The 25,603-nt window shown below is 29.6% G+C and overlaps 1 protein-coding gene across 1 annotated transcript in view; it reads right to left on the bottom strand.

Annotated features, from left to right (window-relative positions):
• Positions 1–244: 244 nt before the first annotated feature.
• LOC123294534 (zinc finger E-box-binding homeobox 1-like) overlaps positions 245–25,603 on the bottom strand; it is a 104,741-nt gene continuing 79,382 nt past the window's right edge. Inside the window, exons 2-6 of the mRNA XM_044875597.1 lie at positions 3,612–3,884; positions 3,296–3,324; positions 2,461–2,601; positions 1,162–2,230; positions 245–459 (exon numbers count right to left, since the gene is read on the bottom strand). Coding sequence (XP_044731532.1) covers positions 266–459; positions 1,162–2,230; positions 2,461–2,601; positions 3,296–3,324; positions 3,612–3,884 — 1,706 coding nt within the window. The 3' untranslated portion in view covers positions 245–265. The remainder of the gene's footprint in view (positions 460–1,161; positions 2,231–2,460; positions 2,602–3,295; positions 3,325–3,611; positions 3,885–25,603) is intronic.

Raw genomic sequence — 25,603 nt, forward strand, 5'->3', positions numbered from 1 at the left:
TTTTATCAAGTAGAGAAAGACATTCAAGATGTTTTAAAAAAGTTTAATAAGTCACATAAAACTTAAAAATACATGAAATTTTACGATTTTTTTAAATTTAGAAATCTTATACTTAAATATAAAAATAAAACTTTGTTTTTTTATTCAAATTTGTTATTTATAGATCATCAAATTTCATTTTTCATTTTGTCTTAATCAGAATTTGAGCAAATTTTGAATTTTACGGAATATTTTTTTCTTTTTTTAATTTTCGTTGTTGTGACTGCTAATCTCTATATGGTTTGCAATAAGAATATCGGTGATTCATATGTTGACTATACGATCCGGAATGTGAAAATCGTTTTAAGCATTTTCCACATTGGAATGGTTTTTCTCCGCTATGTAAACGTTTATGTTCTGTTAAATGATGTTTATGTTTAAATGCTTTTGGACAATCTAAGCATTGGTATGGCCGCTGACCTAAAATGAAATAAAAAGTTAGTATAAAATTTCTAGGAATTCATAAAAAAACACTTAAATTAAAAATTCAAAGAACCTCCGGAATAAAATCAGGTATGATAGTTTCGTATGTAGCATCTTAGCTTTTAAGTGGATGAACCGATTCTAATTTTTTTTAAGTTAATTTGATTAAGCTTGTTCTTACTATGTCTCAATAAAAGTCTGCTCAGCTGTTTGAAGATCTTCACCTCTTTTCCAGTTGTTTCGGGTACGAAACCTTAAGCTCGCTAAAAATAAACAAAATCGGTTCATCCGTTTAGTGGCTAGGATGCTCCAGACAGACACACAGATACATATATTTGTGAGCGAACATGAGATTCTAAAATTCAGGTAAGTTTATGGAAACTCAAAGACTTTCATTAACACAATTCAGGAAAATGAAGATGATTAATCGAATTATTCGATGCTCGAGATTTGATATTTGGTCCCCGAAATAGCTAATAAATTTTGGAATCAGTTTAGTTTGAACATTAAAAAAAATAAAAGTATCGTTAGTATGACCCCCTTAAAAAGATCAACTGTCTATTACTGCAACTCCTTCTAAGGCACAAATGTTTATCTATATTTAGAACAGTCCTGATTCGGAAACTTAAGATGCCGTTTCGACCGGAAGAGCATGGTGTTATCAGCAGAAATCTTATTTATTTTAGCATATTAATTTACCTGAATGTTCATATTTGTGTCTAGCTAATGAACTTTGTTTGGAAAAAACTTTATCACAATGACTGCAAACAAATTTCCCCTCAACTTCTGTATCAGCTTGAACTGTTACAGCAGGAACTTCTTCGGTTTCCTTTTTAATTGTCTCCGCAGTAAAATTAATTTTCGGTTCCAAATCTTTCTTATCCAAACATTTTTCACTATTCTTTTGTCTCGTAATTATTTTCTCCATAGACAGAAGACCCATAACAGCATTCATTTGTGCACTAGTTAATTGTTGTTTTTGTTCATCAGTTAACTCCACATCCATCGATATTGATGATCTACTCAGTTCTAAGTCTTCAATATCAGATTTTTTCATCGATAAATCTAATGGCTGATCGAAATTCGATGAAAAACAATCTGGTGACGAAGGAGGTGATGGATATAATGACATTATCGAATTCTTTTGTTCGGGAAATGTTTCTAAATTTGTGTTTTTATCATCGTTCTCCTTTTTCGTTAAATTTAATGGGGATAAATTAATTTGAAGAAAGTGTTTTGTAACATTTCCATTTACGGTTTCTAAAATCTTCGAAACAACGTCTTCATTTTCAACTTTAGGAACGTCAGCATGTTTACTATTGTTTTCAATTTTCGGTGTTTCTAGGCTCGAATTATTCGCTGAATTCGTGAAACCAGGTACAATATAATAACTTAGCGAAGGAATAGTAATTGGTGCAATATGAAACATTGGATTTGATGGTATTGTCATTAATTTTGGTTGCGTTGTCTCTTGTTTTGGAAGTATAGGTATAAACGTATTGTTCAAATTATTTGCATTATTTGGTAATTTTTTTGGCACATTATTATCAGTATTATCATTGAAAGTATTGCTTTTGACTGAAAGGATCGATGTCGGTAATGTTGGTGGCTTAGGAACATTATTGTTAATATTATGTTGTACTTTCAAAATTTTACCGACACATTTTTTTGATGTCATATGACTTGAGTAGGAACCAGAATGTGAAAATCTTCGTCCACAATGATTACATTCAAATGGTTTTTCACCACTGTGTATTCTCACATGTTCCTAAAACAGATATTTTTATTGTTAGTTTATAAAAATAAGTTCAACAGTTAATTAAAATGAAGGCAAGTCCACATGCAATTAGGTAAAATGGAAGATGGGGGAAAAATGGCCGTCAGTAGTCATTTAAAAATTCATCTTTAGATCAGGCCATCATTACTTGACCTCTAATAACTGACATAGATTACTTTAAATGTGGGTGATTACCTTGTACTTCTAGATTCGTTACCTACCTTCAAGTGATGTTTGAATTTAAAGGCTTTTTCACACTGAGTACATTTAAATTTTCGTAATGACACATTCTCTTCATGGCTCAATTTATGGCGTTGTAAGCGATATACATTAGCAAATGATTTTCGGCATACTTGACAATGCTAAAAATAAGAAAGAAATATGATTTTTAAATATAATTAAAAAAAAAAAGGAATTCCAGAACGAAGTTTAATATCCGAATGGCACTAGAAATGGCTGAACAAAACAGTAACAAAAATATTATCCCCTATAAAGAAAATCGAAATGTAAATATCTAAAGAACTCCCAGTAACAATAATCCAAACAAAAATAAACAAAGCATTAACGAACCATGGATTCTTTTTACTTTCAGACAATTATCAGAAGGAATGATGACAAAAGCTGTCAAAGTTCTCGTGTGATGAAAGTGTGTTGATCCTAACTGAAACATAGTATCCTAACTGAAAGTTAGGATACTCTTAAAATGAACAAAAATTTCAAAATGAGTACTTAGACTTAACTTCTCCATACACAGGTTATTTTGGAGAGGCCAAAATTGGGAAAGTTCAAATCGGATAAATTAAACTGCGCCTTTCAAATATAACCCAGGTATATCACTGTAATCAATCGAAAGTTACAGATACTTCTTTCTTGTATATGAGGACAAAAGACAATTCAAAATCTTAAAATTTGTATGAGCCCGAGATACGCTTAGGCTGTAAGGCTTATAGTGATTTTTGCGCTAATTATTTTTGTTTCTCGTTTATTCTGAGAGTTTGTGCACAATCGACGAGGCAAAAAAATTAAAAAAAAGCAAAACTACGCCGCAACGCGGACGTTTGGTGTTCCATTAGTTGGAACTGTAACTAAAAGAGCCACAAAAACTCCATGATAAAATCATAATATCGTTAATTTTAATTAATTTTTTTGTTTTTAATTTTATGGCGAGTAAGTAGTTTAAAATGTTTTTATTATCCTTATTTCTTAGCCGATTTTAATTCATTGATATTCCCTGTTAAAAAAGAAAGTATAAAAATTTAACTTACAACACGATTTTTTTCAATTCCACTAAAAACTTTTTGTTGATTTATATTATTATTATTATTTAATGAAATATCTTTGTTTATTGTTGTAGAATTCGATGAGATAAAACTGCCATTATCATTAGATGATGATGTATTATTATTTTCCAATATTGAATTATTATTCTCTGTTAAACTGGATGCTGGTGATGTTGGTGGCGATGGTCTATTGTTCTCGATATCTTCTTCAGAAGTTTCTGGTGTATTTATAATAACTTCATTCATTTTATCATCAATAATATCATCATCTGTATGATTCCAATTTGTAAATTGAATACCATTATTTTTATCTGCTTGTTCTAACATATTTAAAGAATCTTCTTTTTCTTCTTTAAGTTGTTCAACTGAAATGAAAAATTTACAAAAGTTTTTAGAAAAATTAATTAAGTTAAGAAAACAAAATTTTTTTTTTTTTTTTTTTTTTGTGTTTGTGAATACATTTTTTGTTTGTATTTTTAAGAAAATTTCATTAACTTAGCTGGGTTTTTGTTATTATATTTTGTGTGTTTGTATTTGGGTTAGAATAAATGAAAATTTTCTGTAAAGAATATTTGTCAATAATAAATGGTTTAAGAAGTTTCCAAAGTCAACAATATTCTTACAGCAGCTTAGAATGCGAGGATTATTACTTTTGTAACCAGCTTTGAGAACATCATTTTGATTTTGATTTTTGTTTCGTTTTGTATACGAAATCGTTTTTTTAAATTTCGTTTTGCATGTAAAATCTAGCATCAATAATAATTTGTACTTTTTATCCATGGACAATAACTGTTCGACAGGGAACTGAAGAAATCCCCACAAGCGTCTTCTTTTAAACTGTCTATTATGTCAATTTCTAACTATTAAATGCAAATAAGTATTAACTTGATTCAACACTTTCGTTTCTAATCTAATTTACTAATTTGAAAAAGTGAGAAATGAGTTATTTGCTATTGCAGGGAAAATCGTTCAGAAATAGAGGACTGATACCTCATTGTGATATACCATTCATAAAAAAAGCGAACTGGGTCGAGGGACCCAGAACAAAAGTTTCGCTTTCAGTACTCGCTTTATACTAAAACAAATTAATATAAATTTTTATAATTTACTTTGTAGAATGGTAATAAATTGTAATAACGTTGTAAAACAATGAATTGCCTAATAATTATTTTTCAAATTTAATATTTTTTATTTAAAACACGAGGGCCATCTGTGAATATAAAATGGAATTATTGTTATATTTTAGTACGTAAAGCCCTCTGTGATTGGAAAAAGAACTATTATTGAGTTATTTCAATGGTATATGAGCGGTCTCTATGAATAGAAAATAGAACCATTGATAAATTAGAAAACACGAGCGCCATCAATTAATGGAAAATGAAAATTTTGTTAATATTACACAACTGTAATTAGAAAACAAAAAGGGGCGGAGTTTCAATTTTCGTAACAGTTCATGGTGACGTCAAGGTTTTTTGGCCTTTGACTAGTATCAGTCTTTCTTCTTTAAAGAAGTTACATCTAAAAAATGTTTGTTTGTTTGAAAGTCGCGCGGATGGTCTTATAAATACTCTGGTGATAAAAACACTCATTTTGTTCGTGTTTCTAGTTCTTATCTCGCATGTAATTAAAAATTTTCCGTATCTGTAAAATATCAAATCCATTGAAATCAACAACTTTCCTATCTTGTGCTTAGGGACTTTCATAGTGGAATATTGGTGGTGATAGTTTTAAATGGAATATACAGTACAGTTAGTAATAATCCAAAAATTATAGCCAAACATATAAAATACACAAATCAAATTCCAAAGTTCAAGTTTTATGATTCTACATATAGGTACATACTAGATACAATGTTCGTACACATAAAATAACGATAATTAAAAGTAAATAGCATTCAATTAACAGTATAGTGTAATTTTCTATACATTTTCCAATATTTTCCAATAACCATTAATAACTTTACACAATAAAAGTTGATCGGATGAGAGTTGTACAATTATTATTATATTACAATATTTTAAATTGAAATAAAAACAAGTGAAAACAAACAATTGACTGAGTTAATTGTTGAAATACCATGTATAGACAGTGTTGATGCGCAATCGTTTGTTTTTTTGACGTCACGTAAATAACAAAAGATATTCACTTTTAAATACACAACACACACACAACTGATATTCCTATATTTAATATACATACTATAAAATTTGCACCTATTTAACGCCCTCGTGGGTAAACAGTGATGTTTACAAAAAAATGTTTCAAACAAAAGTTTTTTATTTTTTTATAAGGAACATTTTTTACATTTAAACTTTTGTTCTATCTCTAACGGTTTACAAGATGGGTCCTACGGACCCAAGACCCAATTGACCTATGATGCTCATTTACGAACTTGACCTCACTTTTTACGTCTTGAGTACGCTGTAAAATTTCAGCTCGATATCTTTTTTCGTTTTTGAGTTATCGTGTCCACAGACGGACGGACGGACAACCGGAAATGGATTAATTAGGTGACTCTATGAACACCAAAATTTTTTTCGTAGCATCAATATTTTTAAGCGTTACAAACTTGGGACGAAACTTAATATACTATGTATATTTCATATATACATGGTATAACAAAGAGATATTAATATTGTATTTTACAAGCTTTTATTTTACTACAATGTATATATGTATGTCTGTCCAATTTTGAAGCAGTTATCCTGAACGATTGAGCTGAAATTTTGTATACACGTTTAGTTTAAATGACAATACATGATAGTGTCCACATTTTTCTATCGCTTCCACCATGTTTTATGTTACTTAAAGTAGAATTTTACTTTTAATTTTACTTAAAAGTAGAATCGAACATGCCGTACTTAAGTATTAATGTTTTTCAATACATACATAGTTCACTTATGCTGAATTGCTTAATAATTATTAACGTTATAAGTGATCCTAGTGTCCGAAAAATACCCTGCTGCGTTTTTACAAAACTACAACTCTAATATGACGTCATCATGTTCATGTGAAAATGTAACCATTTGGAAAAAAATAGTTGAAGAAAGTTTGGTAGGCTGGTCAAAAGCAAGCCACTAACGAAGATTCAGGTATGTATTCATCATTAAAAAAAAAAAAAACCATGGTGTATCACGGTCTAGTATTTATGAAAATTTTCAAGGTTTTCAATTAGAGGTAGGTTAAATTTGGCTTTGATGATTCAATGTCTAAAATTAAATAGAAATCGTACTCATATTTCATATCGTGTTGCATCCATTTCAAATTAAACAAGTGAAAACAAACAATTGACTGAATTAATTGTTGAAATACCATGCATAGCCAGTGTTGATTTCTTTATCACATAACACATACATACATGTGACACATACATAACTGATACTCAAGTATGGCACATACTATAAAATTTCCGTCTAATTGGCGCCCTAACGGGTAAACAGTGATGTTTACGAAAAAATGTTTCAAACAAAAGTTGTTTATTTTTTGATAAGGAACATTTTTTATATTTAAACTTTTGTTCTATCTCTAACGGTTTACAAGATGGATCCTACGGACCCAAGACCCAATTGACCTATGATGCTCATTTACGATCTTGACCTCACTTTTTACATCCTGAATACGCTGTAAATATTTCATCTTGATATCTTTTTTCGTTCTTGAATTATCGTGTCCACAGACGGACGGACAACCGGAAATGGACTCATTAGGTGATTCTATGAGCACCTATAGCAAAATTTTGTGCGTGGCATCAATATTTTTGGTAATAGTGTACCGTTAGCACTTTTTCTTATAAAACATCCTAGAACATCAGGAAAAAAACCATTTTCAAGCATTTTTTACGTAGATTACGAATCCATATGCGACAATACCTAAAAACTTATAGTTTTTCGTTAATTCAGGAAAATATACTCAATTTTCTTGGTTAATATTTTCAAGCCTAAAAATTAATAACTGTATTAAATTAATTAAAAATAGGTCGTTATTTACTTTATTTATTATTAAATATGTTAAAATTATAAAAATATATTCAATAAAATAATATTTTTAAATATTTAAGTATTAAGTTTCAAAATGAATATGGCGGCAACATGTAACATCTATCTTGTTTGTGTAAACATGCAAAAATAGGGTTGACGACACAATTAATGGATAGTATGAAAGCCTAAAAACAACTATTAATCTACGATACTCATGCTAACTCGATCCCGTTAAAAGTATGATTGACATCAAATCAAAGAGTGAACGCAAGGGCCAAAAACCCGCAGACCCGTCCTAACTCGACCCCATTAAAGGCATGGCCAACCTGTTGATCACAGAGTGAATTCAATCACAGAGTGAACGCAAGGGCCAAAAACCCGCAGACCCGTCCTAACTCGACCCCATTAAAGGCATGGCCAACCTGTTGATCACAGGGTGAATTCAATCACAGAGTGAACGCAAGGGCCAAAAACCCGCAGACCCGTCCTAACTCGACCCCATTAAAGGCATGGCCAACCTGTTGATCACAGGGTGAATTCAATCACAGAGTGAACGCAAGGGCCAAAAAACCCACAGACCTGTCCTAACTCGACCCCATTAAAGGCATGGCCAACCCGTAGATCACATGGTGAACGCATGAGGCAAACAACTCGCAAATGGCTGCGTTCATCTTGTGTACCACAGGTTGGTCATGCTTTTAAGGTCTAGTTAGCACGAGCTCGCAAGATTTTTGGCTTTCACCATATGATTGAATTCACCCTGCGATCTACGGGTTGGCCATGCCTTTAATGGGGTCGAGTTAGGACGGGTCTGCGGGTTTTTGGCCCTTGCGTTCATTCTGTGATTTGATGTCAATCGTACTTTTAACGGGATCGAGTTAGCATGAGTATCGTAGATTAATAGTTGTTTTTAGGCTTTCATACTATCCATCAATTGTGTCGTCAACCCTATTTTATAAATGTATACACAAACAAGATAAATGTCACTTGTTGACGCCATATTTGTTTTGATACCTACTTAATACTTAAATATTTAAAAAAATTATTTTATTGAATATATTTTTATAATTTTTATATAATTTTAACATATTTAATAATAAATAAGGTAAATAAAATATCATAAAAACATATGTTTAATTAACTTAACCCATATATTCCATTTTAGGCTTATAATATAACTTGTATTAACCAAGAAAATTCATATTTTCAAAAAGCATATTTTCCTGAATTAAAGAATTTTTCGGTATTGTCGCACATGGATTCGTAATCTACGTAAAAAATGCTTGAAAATGGTTTTTTTCCTGATGTTCTAGGATGTTTTATAAGAAAAAGTGCTAACGGTACACTATTACCATATTTTTAAGCGGTGCAAACGTGGGACTAAACTTAGTATACCTTGCATATTACATATATGCATGGTATAAAATGTATAAATCAAAGTTGATCATCTTGTACACCTATATGTATGTTATAAATACATAGTAGGTACACCTATAATAGTTATTGTTATATATGTATGTGGTAAAATATAAAAATATAACATTGTATTGACTATACAATTTAAAATAATATCTCATCCATATAATATCAAAACCATATTCGATCGTTTGTTGAAATTATTATTAATTTATTCAATGCACCACAAATACCAAAGGAATAACCACACACACACACACACATACACTAACACAGACGCTTGGCTTGCACTCGGATATTCAGGCATTGCATATTGTGTGGTAGGTATGTCGTGCTTCAAATTCATTGTGGTAAATAGTTGTTAGTTTGTGTTCCAATACAGTACGAGTCATTTAAAATGTCATTGGTTTTGAAAAGATTGACAAGTGAAATTTACACATTTAAAAATACACTTGGTAAAAATGATAGGCAGTCATGGACTACCGACTACCGATAGAAGAGAAAACTTTAGAATAATTTGTGCTTTTTATACCATGTATATATGAAATATACATAATATATTAAGTTTCGTCCCAAGTTTGTAACGCTTAATAATATTGAAGCTACGAAAAAAATTTTGGTATAGGTGTTCATAGAATCACCTAATTAGTCCATTTCCGGTTGTCCGTCCGTCCGTCTGTGGACACGATAACTCAAAAACGAAAAAGATATCGAGCTGAAATTTTTACAGCGTTCTCAGGACGTAAAAAGTGAGGTCGAGTTCGAAAATAAGCATCATATGTCAATTGGGTCTTGGGTCCGTAGGACCCATCTTGTAAACCGTTAGAGATAGAACAAAAGTTTAAATGTAAAAAATTTTTCTTATAAAAAAATAAACAACTTTTGTTTGAAATATTTTTTCGTAAACATCACTGTTTACCCGTATGGGGGCCAATTAGGAGGAAATTTTATAGTATGTACTATACTTGAATATCAGTTATGTATGTGTCACATGTATGTATGTGTTATGTATAAAGAAATCAACTCTGACTATACATGGTATTTCAACAATTAACTCAGTCAATTGTTTGTTTTCACTTGTTCTTTCAATTTTTTAATTAACCATAGTACGAATAATAAAAATTTAATAATTTGAAGACAAAAATTACTAACGTACTACCTAAGTCCGGCCACGTTTCCTTGTCGCCTTGTCTGATATTAATTAGAAGAGTAAATAAAAACAGTTTAAAAACACATTTGACATTTATATGACTATGACTCATCTCGTTATTTTTAAATATACGTTCCCATTAGAGCTTCTGGATGCAAATACGTACTTTGTAAATTTCACTTGTCAATCATTTCGAAATCAATAACGTTTTGGGTTCAGAAATAAAACAAATATTTTGCGGCCATAAATAAACGGAAGCTTTGCTTTTATATGTGATCAAGTGCATGTTTTTATATTATGTTGGCATTGAATGCCCAACGGGTGCGTAAAAGTAGCATTTGATCTGCAAAACTCTGCTAACAACGTCCCCGTTCCTTAAAGAGGTTAGTGTATACACATACAGCTTTTTTTTTTTCGAAAATAGGTTTCAGATTTTAAAAAAATATCAAATAAAATTCATATCAATTACTTTGCTTAGGAGTATTTGCTTAAAATAATTTGGTTGGAAAATTTCAAAGGTTGACCTGAGGTGCTATCAATAATAGAGAATATCGATTACTTTGTTTTTTGCTTTCATAAAAGCTCATTTGTCTAAAGAACAGCAGAAATAAAATTATTTTTTGAATAACTATGAAAACAACCAAGATAAATGCTATCAATGATTTGTTTGTATCTCTTTCTAGTAAAACACAATTTAGTATGGAGTTTCTATGGCAAACAAAGTATGTGACGTCAAATTTGTAAGATATCTCTGTCGAATATCTGTCTACTTAGTAGTTTTAACTTTTTATCTCAACCGTATTACTCAGCCGATAATAATTTCATTTACTTCTTTTCATCTCTTTTACGGTATTTTCATATTTCGTTAAAAAATGCAGAACATTTTTTTCGATATTCCCCAGGGAAATTCAGTGTGGTGTTAACAATAATTTACAGTATCCATACATCTGCTACACCACTATTTCAATTAAATGACGTTTTCCAAAAAAGTGTATAACTACACCTATATGCACCCTATATTTAAATACTTTATACCAATAAAACTAAATAACAAACAGCTCAAATAAATCCATCCATATTCAAACCATTCAACACCAAATCTAATAAATTTTAATTTTATTGATGACGAGTCTCTGTACTCATGTGGCAGACCGACTGACTGGTCTATTGTTGTCTATGGTGAGTAATGTACATATGTCCTGAAAATAAGAGTACATATGTGGAAGTCTAATCGTAGAATCAAGCTTACGATAATACGAAATTTTTCAGTCACATATTCCATAAACTTCCATGAAAATACGAAGCTCGCATATCTAAATAATGATAATTTTATTGCAAATACGGTGGCTTATGATTAGCCACGAAAAATCCTTCAAAAAATAAAGTTTAAAAGCTTTCCAAACTTTAATATTTTTGTTAAAAGTTTCTTGACCTTAGTTTTTTATGCAATCCATTACAAAGAAATTTGTTAATGTTTTACATTTCATAAAAAAAATTTTCATTTGGTAAACAGATGGGCGAAAGTTGGGCCTAATTCGGATTTTGCACTGTAAGTGATAAAATGTGATACAGACGAGGAAATTGAACACAAAAAAAAGTCAAAACCGGAAAAATTTCTAAAGTAAGATGCTTGTGATAATCTGCAATATTCACAAAGTTTTTAAATACGTTTTAAAATTTACTTAAAAAATTTCAGAGCTAAATGCTAAATTTTCTTGTCTAATATGATATTTTAGTCAATGTCTAGTCACAGCATGTTGTGAAAAAATTATTCAATTGATTTCCAACACATAAAATATTGAATAAATCGTGACCATTAAAAAAATTAAATTAAATAAATGGTTTTACTAGCCAAAAAAATGTATTGTTTGAACGGTATCCAATTTTTAAATTTTCAAATTAGTCATACTTACCATGTTATACTGGTGTGTATTAGATACTGGAAAAAAACAACCTAAAAGAACTCTTCTTTATTACAAGGGTTCCAAGAGTTCCTTGGATTCCAAGTAGGTACATGAATAATTAATTTCATTTGAAATATTTATCGTTGAGTGAAATAAAACGGAGAAAGAAAATTCATCTCATAGTTGAAAAGGGTCTTCTAATGACATGAACGATGTTTTTGTAATATTTTAAATTTGATTCTATATTCTCCGATTTCCCTTCCGCAATGCCGCAACCAAGCAATTATGGTACTTCTATCGGAATGGGAGGGAACGCAATGTGCACATAGTATAGCAAACAGCACATGGTCCCCGCACATGAAACCTATCTCTTTGAACAATTTCGTAAAAAACTCTGACAGTTTGACAGTTACCGAATAACATGTATCACTATTTGAACAGTACCTTGCAGTATGCTTGCTCCATGAATTTGCATATTTGAAATATTACATAAAATAGGATAGAACTATATATACATAATTAAATTAAAACGTATAAATAATAAAATACAAGCATAATAAATTTATTTGTCTATTTTTATGCCATTAAAAAATTACAAAAATATAAAAAAAAAAAAAAAAAATGTACGTTAACACAAATATACATTTAAAAAAAAACTGTAATTGATAATTGTTGAAAAACGAACGAAGTATATGCATAAATTTATGTTTTACATAAACAAAAATATACACAAATAAATTAATTAAGTTGAAAAAAACTGAATTGAAAATCATTTTATAGTTTTCAATTTTATAGTTGAAAAACTAATTACTTATTTAAAATATATTTTTATTTGAAAACATTTTATTGAGTATGTCATAAATTGTATAATTAAAATTCGACTAGTTTGCTTTTAGTGATTCCTCGCAGGTATTATGCGGTCCCAGATAGTATTGGTGTAATATCGCGTATACGAATATTTTCTAGGTTTCCTACGAGTAAGATGAGATTTACCAAGTCATGAATACAGGAGGCCGAAGAAAAAACATCTACATTTTCCCTCATCTAAAGTCGTTTTCAAAGACAGTGAAACCAAAACTAAAATAAATTGGCAGTACATAGTCGGTGTGGTACTGAAGTCGTGTGAGTGCGACCCCTGTAGTCCACATGACTAACTTCTAAGAGTAGGAAAAAACATTAAAAAAAGGTCTTGTTAGCCTTCGTCGGTTATTTTTCGAACATATACTGCAGCTTTTGTTGGAACAATCGTTATCAGATTCTGTTTATTCAGTCCAGTTTTATTATTACAATTAAAAAACGGCTCAAGTAATTGTACAGAAAACTCTTTCAGTTCTTAAATACGCGATTACGAGTCGAATAAACCCAGTCACCTGTTAATGTCATAACTGGTTCGCGAAATAATCGAGGCGAAAGAATCCGAACGAACATACGCACATACGTACACACACACACACACACACACACACACACACACACACACACACACACACACACACACACACACACACACACACAGACATCATACTGAAAAGGTTTGATTCGGATATTGCGGCCTTGAAACCGCGGATATATGTAAAACTGAAGATTATCAAAATCGGCGCCATTACATTAACTTCCTCTGGAAGTTATTAAAAAAGTAGGTACTCAAGGCTACTAAACTTACTGCCTATTTTCCAGCATTGTAAGGTGATTTTTCAATGCCTAAGAAGGTTTTTACCTGAAAAAATTTGCCTTGTTTTGCCAAAATCCAACAATTTCTTTCAATTCTCTTTAATTAGAATCCGTCTATTTTCAGTGGGTTTTCAAAACTGAAGGGTACGAATTAAAAGAGATATCTGAATAATATTTAACTTTGCAAATATGATGTAAATACTAGAAATTATTGTGTTTGTTTGATTGTCATATCCTACAGGCATTTTAACAATGATTATACCTTCATATTCATTGTAAATCTATTTGTCCTGAGTTAATGTAAATGTTCATACACGTATGCTTAAGGATAAAAATACATTATGTATCATAGATAAGATACACGTGTAATTGGTACACGTTATTATACAGGGTGATTTGTAATAATATCCTCCACTGTAGGGGTTGCTTTATGACATTAAAACAAAAAGTTTAAATAAATACGGGCCAGACGGCTTACTTCAAAGCAAAAACTGTTACAAATTTCGCGCACCATTTGTGCTGGATCTGTTATTTTTATTATATTTTATGAGGAAATACCTACCGTTCCACGCGGTAACTCAGTTAAAAAATTAAATAAGGTGTCTTCCAGTAACACTTTTTCGGTATACATAATGAAAGAAACTGACTAACTCATTGGCTGACTGGCCGATCAACACACAGCTAAAATCACAGGGTATAGAATCGTGTAATTTTGCGCAAACCTTCCTTAAATAACGCAAGTGTGCACTAAGAAAGCATTTTTGGAAATTCATTCCCTAAAGAGTTAAAATCAGTGTTTAAAGTTTTTGTAAAACTTGATCAATTTTTAAATGAGAAATGAAAAATTGATGTATGTGCTCATGCTTTGAAATCAAAGTTCATTTTTTTCATGAAAATTTATTCTTTGAGGGAGAAAAATAACAAGTGAAAGTTAATACGAAATAGTTCCATTTTTTAAGTACTTATATTTATTTTAAATCGAAGTGATCTAATGAAGCGTGTTGGTGACTAATAATAGTACATATTTTGAAGTTATAAAGGCCTGTAATCAAAGTTAAATCTTAAGTATCTAATTGAAGTTAAATTAAATTCCTTCAAAGAAGAGAATTTAAAAGGAATAGAAGGCATTTTATTTGATCCAAAGCTTATGCAGGAGACATGATTTCAATGTGTTATAATGTGTATATTAACGATTTTTACATTGTTTAATTTTGTAAGTACTTTTATGGATACTGTGTCTATGTCTAACACATTTAATTTATCAACCATTTTTGTCAGAAAGTAGACAATATGACGGTGTTAGTAAAAGTCAAAGCAACGAAACCTTCTTTTCACCACACATAATATTTTCACACACAAAAGTAAAAGTTATACAAGGAAAACTTTATTTTAGAATGCAGGCGATATGACATTTAGAGTATGAGTTTATGGTTGTTGAAGTATGGTATGTTGATGTTTTTGATGTGGTTTTTTTAACTTTATAAAACTTTATTATATGTATACAAAAATTTATTGTTTAAACATGCGTTATGTCCATTCACGCATGAAAACATGATAAAATTACTTTAAAAATGTGGCAATGACGGCATAGTTTATGTGTTTATTTACAATTAAGTCTGAGGACCAACATATTAGTATCTATTAAAATAAAGGGTATACAATATTTAAGGGATTTCAAGTAGAATTTTTTTTGTTTTTCATTTTAAGGAGAAATTCAAATCGAGATTTCTATGTTTACAACTCTATAAATAAGAATGCTGTGAATACTTACGCTTGCTTCAAACGTCAAATATTAGGTAATTCGAAACATTCCATTTACGATATGAACCGTTAAATTAACGCTCAACTCTCTAATTGTTCACTTATTATTGTTTACTTTGTTTTATATAAATAAAAATTCTGTAAAAATTGTGTATAGACCTTTAAGGGAAGAATATGGCCAATTTAATCGTCGTAGTGAGCGAATAATTCATATTTTTGTGCTACAAGTAAACTATAAGCATTAAAGATATATTCAGATGAGTGTAGCGTGCGTTCAGTCTTTCAGCCAAGAATACGGCATTGGAATTTTTTCTGTGAATAAGCCGCTAAAACTTGCGTAAAGTCGTAGAAATTACCTCGAAAGAATAAACTGCTGCAAAAGCTGCAAAAGAATCAGAGGCGGCCATTTGCCTGACATAATTTTTCACATTAAATGGATACTTTTCGATAAATAAAAATATAACTGAAAGAAATTTAAATTTTATATATGTATATATATATATATATATATATATATATATATATATATATATATATATATTTATACCATGTATCTATGAAATATACAGAGTATATTAAGTTTAGTCCCAAGTTTGTAACGCTTAAAAATAATGATGCTAGGAAAAAAATTTTGTCATAGGTGTTCATAAAATCACCTAATTAGTCCATTTCCGGTTGTCCGTCCACGAAAAAAGATATCGAGCTGAAATTTTTACAGCGTACTGAGGACGTAAAAAGTGAGGTCAAGTTCGTAAATGATCATCATAGGTCAATTGGGTCTTGGGTCCGTAGGACCCATCTTGTAAACCGTTAGAGATAGAACAAAATGTTCCTTATCAAAAATTAAACAACTTTTGTTTGAAACATTTTTTCGTAAACATCACTGTTTACCCGTGAGGGCGCCAATTAGGCGGAAATTTTATAATATGTACTATACTTGATTATCAGTTATGTATGTGTCACATGTTTGTATGTGTTATGTGATAAAGAAATCAACACTGTCTATGCATTTTTTTTTTAATTTAAAGATTTTTATTTTATGATTAACCTAATTACGATCACCCTTTACTAACTGAATATTGAAATGAGACCTTTATTTTACTACTAGAAAAAACTGAAAATATAGTCAAACAATTATTGTTTGTAATTTGTTTAGGTTATTAAGAAAAAAAGGTTTTGTTCAAATTAACAAAACAATAAACAAGTCGAAAATAAAGAATGACAAAATTTCCTTTTAACCTTTATTAAAAAGCTAAAGTTAAATAAATTGAAAAATTATTTACTTTCAAAATTTATTTTTGGTTTTATCTTTTTGATTTTTATTTTTACTGTCAAAATCAGGTGAATAAATACTCGGGCATTACTCGCCTATAAGGATTACACCCATTAGCCAACACTAGTGACCTTATCGAAGCTGATTGACCGACGTCTTGATTTAGGAAATTGTAGCAAAAAACAAAATTTATTTCGAAATATCCTAGAGTTCTCTTTTATTATCTTTGAAATGTTCATAATAATATAATTCAAGTTATTTCAAAGTTTTAATTTTTAACTTTTGTCGGCATGACTGTGTATATTTTTTTAAAGAAAAATGCGCGACTATAATTTAATTTGAAGGAGTGTTGTCAAATAATAACGTTTATAAATATTGGATATACCTATTCAAACAAATTAATTATCAGACATAGATATATTTAAATAATTATATTAATACATCAAATACTACACCTAAATAGTACTACAGTAGTAATTTAACTAGCTATAAACGTAAATTATAGTTAGATACTAGTTATATATTGGTTGAGCTAGCATAGAATATTGTCACGATATGCATTAGTTATAATGCGTAGATATTATATATAAATTAATGTACAATAAAATATAATGTAATACCAAAATAGATAATTTATAATAATTATTAGCTTAATAAATTAATAAATAACTATAATAACTACATATAATAATATAAACATAAATATTAATTTTATATTATAGATATAGAGTAAATGATATATAATAATAATTAATTTATATAAATCAAAAATTAGAGTGTTATATTAAGGTACAATATAGGAACTATTATTATTAATTACTATATTATTTTGTCATAAATTTTGATTTTACAAAATATACTATTTGTAAATTGTATTTATTTGTTTGTAGGGTTGATTAAAAATGTAATCTGACATGTTAAGAAGTGGAATATTATGATTAATTTACCTACGAATAATTTGGTAGGATTTCTATATAAATGTATATTAAGTATATTAAGTGCCTATAGTCTTTAGTTGGTAACGCTTTAAAATATTGATGCTTAAAGCAAAATTTTTGTATGGCTGTCCATAAAATCGCCTAATAAATTCATTTCGTTTGCCTGTCTGTCCGTAGTCATGATAATTTAAAAACGAAACGAGATACCAATCTGTAGTTTTGAGTTAAAAAGAACAACTTTTGTTAAAAACATTTATTTCGGAAAAATTATAAAAGATAGAGAATAGGAAATTCGTGGGTAGCTGCATATTGACTGATTTGATAATATTAAGAGGTCAAAAGGGTCAATATTCGTTAAATATTTTTTTGTTCAAAAATAAATTATTGTATCGATTCTAGTACTAAACGAAAATTTTTGTCATTACAGAATTTTTATAATCTTATTTTGCAACAAACTTATAAATATGTACTTTAATACATTATTATTTTTGAAAATATCCTATATATTTAAGCGAGCAATGCAAGGGGTTTTTGGGACGAAAAATCGATCTAGCTAGGTTTCATCTTAGAAAACACCGTTTTATCCGTCTTTTCAGGTAAAACTGAAACATAAAATGCAGAATATGACTCTTCCTGATATGTATTGGCGAGTATAAATATTGTACCTAGTTCGTTTCGTATGTATTGTATAGTGGAGGTCTGTGTGGCTATGTCAGTTTTGGTTGATTATAGCTGCTGTGATATAAGTATATTGTAGGTCATGAAATAAAATAGATACATTACAGGAAGATTCAACTTGGTATTTGTGTGGAGACATTTAAAACAATTCTCATATTAGTGATAAAATTTGTCTCTTTTTAACTCAATCCTCCAGGCACTTCCTCTGGTAAACGAAAAATCTGATTATTAAACAACAACAAACAAACTAACAAACTAAAACAATTGTGATTTTGTGCAGTAATAATAATTTAATTTTACGATATGAGAGCTGGATATCCATTTTTATACTTTAACTCCGTTTTCCTAATTGTAATTTTTCATACAGCTTAGTTCGTTCATTAAGATGAAAAAAATGTTTTGACAAAGCCACTGTAGTCTGATAGAAAATTTTGCCTAAACTGCAGATAGCAGTATACGGTATAACAAGATTAATTCATAATAAAATATGTTCTCCTATTTAGATACAGTTTGATATTCACTGATTTACATGTAAATTATATGTACAATACATCTATTTATTACGTCAATGGATGTGTCTGTCTTTAATGGAATCTGTCATTAGGTATAAACAAGCATACGTATTACTCTAAATGTAAATTACAAATCAAATTAAATTAATATGTTTGTATTATAAATTTAACATGTTTACGTGTGTATTAAATTGTTTAGTGTAAATGAACCTTTACCAATTATAATTACATACAAGACACAAACAATTCTTATTGTAACGATAATGATTACAAAACATATTTAAGACGATAAGTGTTGGTAATTCTGAAATAATTGAATCGATTGTTTTTGTGTTTAATCGATATTTAATGCTGACAAATGATAGTTAAGAAGTATATATGTATAAAATTATCTAATGTTATCAAACTTTTTATATAAAATAGTTTTCAGGGCAACAAAACGATTTCTTTAGTCAGTGATAAGACAGGATTTTATGCAAAACTTTACTAAGACAAAGCTTTTTAAGCAATAATGGTTGACAGAAATCTAATACCACACTCAACATTACTTGCGTACAACAGCTATCCCACAACTTTTTCGAAAAGAATTGACACTTTTAAAGGAAAAGCGCTTTGTGATCTTGACAGCTCCTTTGATTAACAAATTTTCACATAAAATAAGTCAAAATTCAAAATGAATAGTAATATGTTAAAATTCGCTGGAAGTATATATCAATTTTGACTAGAATGAAATTTTGTCCAGAATCGGGAAAAAGCGGGTTGCTGCTCTTCTTTGCCTACTAAATGCGTTTGTTGGCAAAAGCAGACTCGGGAAACGATATATATATATAAGGATTGTAAGTGGCAGAATGGTTGAAATATAGCCTTTTGGAAGTATTTAAGAAGTATTCTGCTCTCGAATGTTTTAGAAAATGCCTTTAAAGGATTTTCAAATAAGAAATAAGACCGCTTTTTTCGGACTGCGCAATAGTAAACGGATTAAACACAACCACCCTTAGGTTTCTAGCGTACTTTGTAGGAGACTTCATTCCTGCCTAACTTCGATTTGAAAAGAAATACCCAACAAAATCCAACCGTCATCAATCAACTTTTTGTGAACACTCCAGCTTTTATACATTAGGTTTTAAATTTTGAAGGCACGGAAACAATGAAACGTTTCAATCAAAAGTTCGATGTATCTGTGACATCGAGGTAGATAGATAATCATGTAAAATTCCTTTTTTCAGGAGTTAAAATATAAACTAGAATTTTCTATTCCCGTCGAATACTACACATATGTAATATTCCATGAATTCCGTTCTATAAAATAATTGATTTACATATAAAATTATAACTTCTATTATATTGATCCTGAACAGAGGTATAACCAATTAGATTATTATAAATAAATTGAAAATATTTCAATTATTTTGTGAACAGAAGAAAGTAGCTATTATTTTCAAGTAAATTATCCCTTTTTACCCCCAAAAAAAGGGATGCTATATATATATATATATATATATATATATATATATATATATATATATAATATATATATATATTTGGTATCGTTTAAAATGTTCTACTAAAATATATAGTTTAAGTTTACTATTATCGAGTTAATATTAGCCAGTATTCTCTAGTAGTAGTAGATTTGAACATTTATACACAGATGTATAAAGGTGTCATTTACATAACGTGTAAACAAAACACCTTCTCTAACCAAAATTTAATTATATGCCTGTTTCACATTCATTCATTAATATTTGTTAACTTCATACTTAATATAGAGAAGCAATTCAACGTATTTAACGTTTCAATGTCAAAATAATGTAATAACAACACTTTTAAACCATATTCTGCGAAGTAGTTAGTTTTTTTTCTTTTCATATTCTGGGAAGTTGATGGTGTGACCACACATGGGTCACGCGCATATGAACGGATTTGCTTATCTAAACTTAAGCCCAAAAGCATTTTTGAAGAAAGCACTAGAACTTCAAAAAGCTGTTCACAATCCTAGATAAATATGGTGGAAGCGCAAAGAAATACATTTGAAAAGAAAGATGCAATGTATTATATTATTTATATGCGTTTCCACCATTTATTTTATGAATTAGTTTTTGGTACGAAAAACATTTTGTAGTGAGCTGAATTGTCAATCTAAACCATTCTTCCGTCAAAATCGGTTCATCCGTTCAGGAGGAGTTCAATTACAGACTCCGATGGCGCCAGTTCCATGACTTTTGTGCACCCTAAAAAGTGTTCCACCTATCAAAAGAAGTTTTTACTTTCATTACAAAACAAAATTTTATTTTTGATATTTTAATAAGTTTGATTGAACGTTCTTTTGACTAAAGTTGTTGCTGAAATATCGCTTAAAACCATTTCGTCAGAGGATCCATATCGAAAAGGATTGTTATATTAATATTTTGTTTATCACAATGTGAATCAGGCATTAAAAAGGCGTACCCAAATAAACAAAATAGTACAACATATAGGAGAAAATAACTGACTAATAAATGTGATAGAATCGACTACGGTATATTACTCGTAGAGGGACAAACATTACCACAAATACCAAGGTCCCATTATCCATAATACATATACATGTATTGTATCTTGTATACCAAGTCTAACATACACACGTATGCGTGTAGTACCTACAGTAGGTACCTTTTAACTAACTATGAAAGGTTTGATTGTTCGAAATATAACGAACCTTATTATATTAGGTAATATTATATACCTTAGTCCTTTAACACCTCCATGTACAACCACTTCCACAAACAGATTCCAGTGTTTAACGTTCTCTATCGAATGCATATATGTTGGTAAATACTTACTCTGTTGTGATTATAATATGTTGTATACATAATGGTATCTGGACATGGAGTGGATATCAAACTATAGTACATGTTGTATAAAATTAATATATTATGTGAAGTCTGCATATGTCATCAAAGTTATTAAACTAATTCATAACTTTAATTACTGTATGTATATATTAATATATGACGGTATATATATGTAGTTTAGTTACTTACTTACTCAGGTACTTAAATATATTACATTTACAGAGTGTAACAGAAAATATATACGGTTATTTTCGAAGCACACAAAGTAATGCAAAAACAATTAAGGTGGTTATTATCTAAAAAAAATATTGGATTATATACACTGTATATAAGCTTGTAGTAAAATAATGTATAATGGGCCTTTGTCCTAAAATTTAATTATTGAAAGACGTTCGTTATCGAGCCAAAACATCGTGTGAAATCAATTTTTGGATAACATCAATAACTACGAAAAAATGAAGGATTTAAATGTACAAATAGAAAGAAAGAAAAATAATACTTGATGACTACATTTCAAAATATCTTTTGCAAGAATAAGATAGAAAAAATTTCTTAATTGGTTATAGGTTTCATGTTTATCAAGCAATTTAAATTTTGATTTCAGACTTTGTCATCTATTCCCGCACATTTTCAAATTTTAACGAAAGAGACATTGAAATCGCCATCAGGACAAAGGCCTATTTTTATTTATATTGAACCAGTTAACTGTTTCTACTGTTCAAACGGTTGTGAATAATTATTTAGATCTACTGATTTAAAAACTACATATATTTGAATTATTCATTGGCGATTTAAAACACGATCATTTTTCGCTGCGAAAAAGCTGTTTGAAATTTTTTGAATAATATTGATGAATATTTTGAAGTTCTGTGCCAATTAGTGATTTGTTTATGTATCTATGTCGTTTATGTCTATAAACGTAAAAGTGGTAAATTAAAAATTTTAAGAAAGTCACGTCACAAAATCAGGTCTGATCGATTTGTCTGTGGCATAGTAGCTTTTAAATGGATGCATCGATTTATTATTATTATTATTTTTTTGTTGTTTTAAGATAGGTCATTTAATTGAAAGCGTTCTTAGCTATATTTCGAGAAATTTTGCTTAGCTTTTTGAAGACCTTTGCATATTTTGTATTTGATATCGGGTAAGGAACCCTAAACTCGAACTTGAAGCATAGTTAAGAATACTCTCGATTAAATTACCTTTCAAATAAAAGCCAAATGGGTTCATCCGTTTAGGAGCCACGCTACCAAATCACCTTTTCCAAATGAAAGGTCATTCAAATCAAAATTGAATTCGATGAGATTTTAAAAAGCCTTAATTAATTTTTTTTAAACAAAACTTTGAATGTAAATAAAGACATAGCTAGGTTCTTGATTAAAGATTCAGAAAAGAATTTCTTGAAATATCTGAAACACTCTGTGTCGAAGGACGTAAAGTAAATGAATTAGTTCAGTTTGAATTTTAAATGATTGTCTGTATGAATGTTATTTGGCAAATGATCCTTAATTTTATTCTATGTTCGAGTTTAATTTGTCTATACAATTTTGTAATTAAACATCATTAAGACAAAAGAAAACGAAAAGAACGTTTTTTAACAGACTAATTGTCTTGATTTTTATTCGTAATGTTTAAGCGATCACTATTAATTTTTTTCTCTCAGAAAGGGGGGTTTGAAAACTTTTTACATGGAATTATTCTTCAAATATAAAGTTACTTTTTAATCGTCGATTAGAATTGTATATTATGTAAGAAAAAACGCAAAACAAGAAATTTTTATATTTAATTTTGCCTATATACTTAATTAGCTGTAAATCTTTATTGAGTTTTAAAAATATTTTCGGGAAAAATTTTTATAAGCTTTTATTTAACTTCACTTGCATGTATGTCCTGGAATTTTACAATCAATATTTCACATACTTTCACTAAAGCTATCGAGCTGAAATAAAAGACACGTTTTTCGTGTCAATTTATGATAATTATAATCAGGTCATATCTATTCCTATTGCTTCCACCATATTTGATAAACATATAGTAGAGTGAAATTACGCCTTGTGTATGGATTAAAAGTTCGAGCAGTGAAACTTTGGGGTTTTTCTTTTCACATTAAAATAAGTATTTTTTGAAAATTTTTACTTTCCCGGAGTGGTGCAACATGTTTAAAAAACAAAATGGCGTCAAAAATGAAATTTTTTTCAGAAATTTTATCATTTTTATTTTATATTCGCAAAAGGAGACATCGGTGCATATCCAAATTTGGTGGGTTTGTAGTCCATGTTAAGAACTACTCCTCATATTTTTTTGGTGGGGTTTCGTCTCTTCCCCTCCCAGTTATATATATATGTATACATACATATGGTAAAACAGTTCATTTGACTGTAACTTGAAAAACATTCGATTGATTTTAATGAAACTAATATCAATAGTAGGTTTTATTACTTTCAACTTTCGGTTAAAATTTTAGCGAAATCCGTTAAATAGTTCCGCCAAAATTTCCAATTTAGGGAATGGTTTAAAATGGCTACCATTTTATGCCATTTTGTCCCACGAGGTTAAATTTTTTTTTAAATTGTAGCATTTTTTATTATCTTTCGATTTTATAATAAATGGCTTACCCGTAAAATGACTCCTTGATCCATATTTTTGCGAAAAACGGAAAATTTAATACTTTCTGGAAATAATTGTTTGGGGGGTGTATGGACTGGCTTTAGGGGGTGTTTTTTGCTTTAGCTTCAGAAAACTATTTTTAAAAGAGGTCTATATGGTTTAAAGCAAAGTTTTTAAGCTTTAACCCCCGCGCTGTAAGGGGGAAGGGGTGTATGAAATAAATGTATCTTAAAAGATTTTAAAAAAAGGTCAAAATAGTTTAAAATGCTAAAGTAACCCAAAATTTTAGCTGTTTATATTAATATAGGACTTTTTACAACATCCACCCCTTCCCCTCCCGCTTTCCTATTTTTTGCAAATTCAAAATTTTTAAGATGTATAAAGGGGTTTTGGGGGTCGCTGGTCTCGAACTTTTGGCCCAAATAAGTACACCCCCTAAAAATATTACAATTGTTTTTAATAATCTATTGCAAAATTCGAGATCAGCGACCCCAAAAACCCCTTTATACGTCCTAAAAATTTTGAATTTGCAAAAAATATGAAAGCGGGAGCGGAAGGGGTGGATGTTGTAAAAAGTGCTATATTAATATAAACAGCTAAAATTTTGGGTTACTTTAGCATTTTAAACTATTTTGACCTCTTTTTAAAATCTTTTAAGATACATTTATTTCATACACCCCTTCCCCCTTACAGCGCGGGGGTTAAAACTTAAAAATTTTGCTTCAAACCATATAGACCTCTTTTAAAAATAGTTTTCTCATGCCAAAGCAAAAAACACCCCCCAAAGCCAGTCCATACACCCCCCAAACAATTATTTCCAGAAAGTGTTAAATTTTCCGTTTTTCGCAAAAATATGGATCAAGGAGTCATTTTACGGGTAAGTCACTTATTATAAAATCAAAAGATAATAAAAAATGCTACAATTTAAAAAAAAATTTAACCTCGTAGGACAAAATGGCATAAAATGGTAGCCATTTTAAACCATTCCCTAAATTGGAAATTTTGGCGGAACTATTTAACGGATTTCGCTAAAATTTTAACCGAAAGTTGAAAGTAATAAAACCTACTATTGATAATAGTTTCATTAAAATCAATCGAATATTTTTCAAGTTACAGTCAAATGAACTGTTTTACCATATGTATGTATACATATATATATAACTGGGAGGGGAAGAGACGAAACCCCACCAAAAAAATATGAGGAGTAGTTCTTAACATTGACTACAAACATACCAAATTTGGATATGCACCGATGTCTCCTTTTGCGAATATAAAATAAAAATGATAAAATTTCTGAAAAAAATTTCATTTTGGACGCCATTTTGTTTTTTAAACATGTTGCACCACTCCGGGAAAGTAAAAA

The sequence above is a fragment of the Chrysoperla carnea genome, chromosome 1 (assembly GCF_905475395.1).
Source record: "Chrysoperla carnea chromosome 1, inChrCarn1.1, whole genome shotgun sequence".
NCBI classification, from domain to species: Eukaryota; Metazoa; Arthropoda; class Insecta; order Neuroptera; family Chrysopidae; genus Chrysoperla; species Chrysoperla carnea.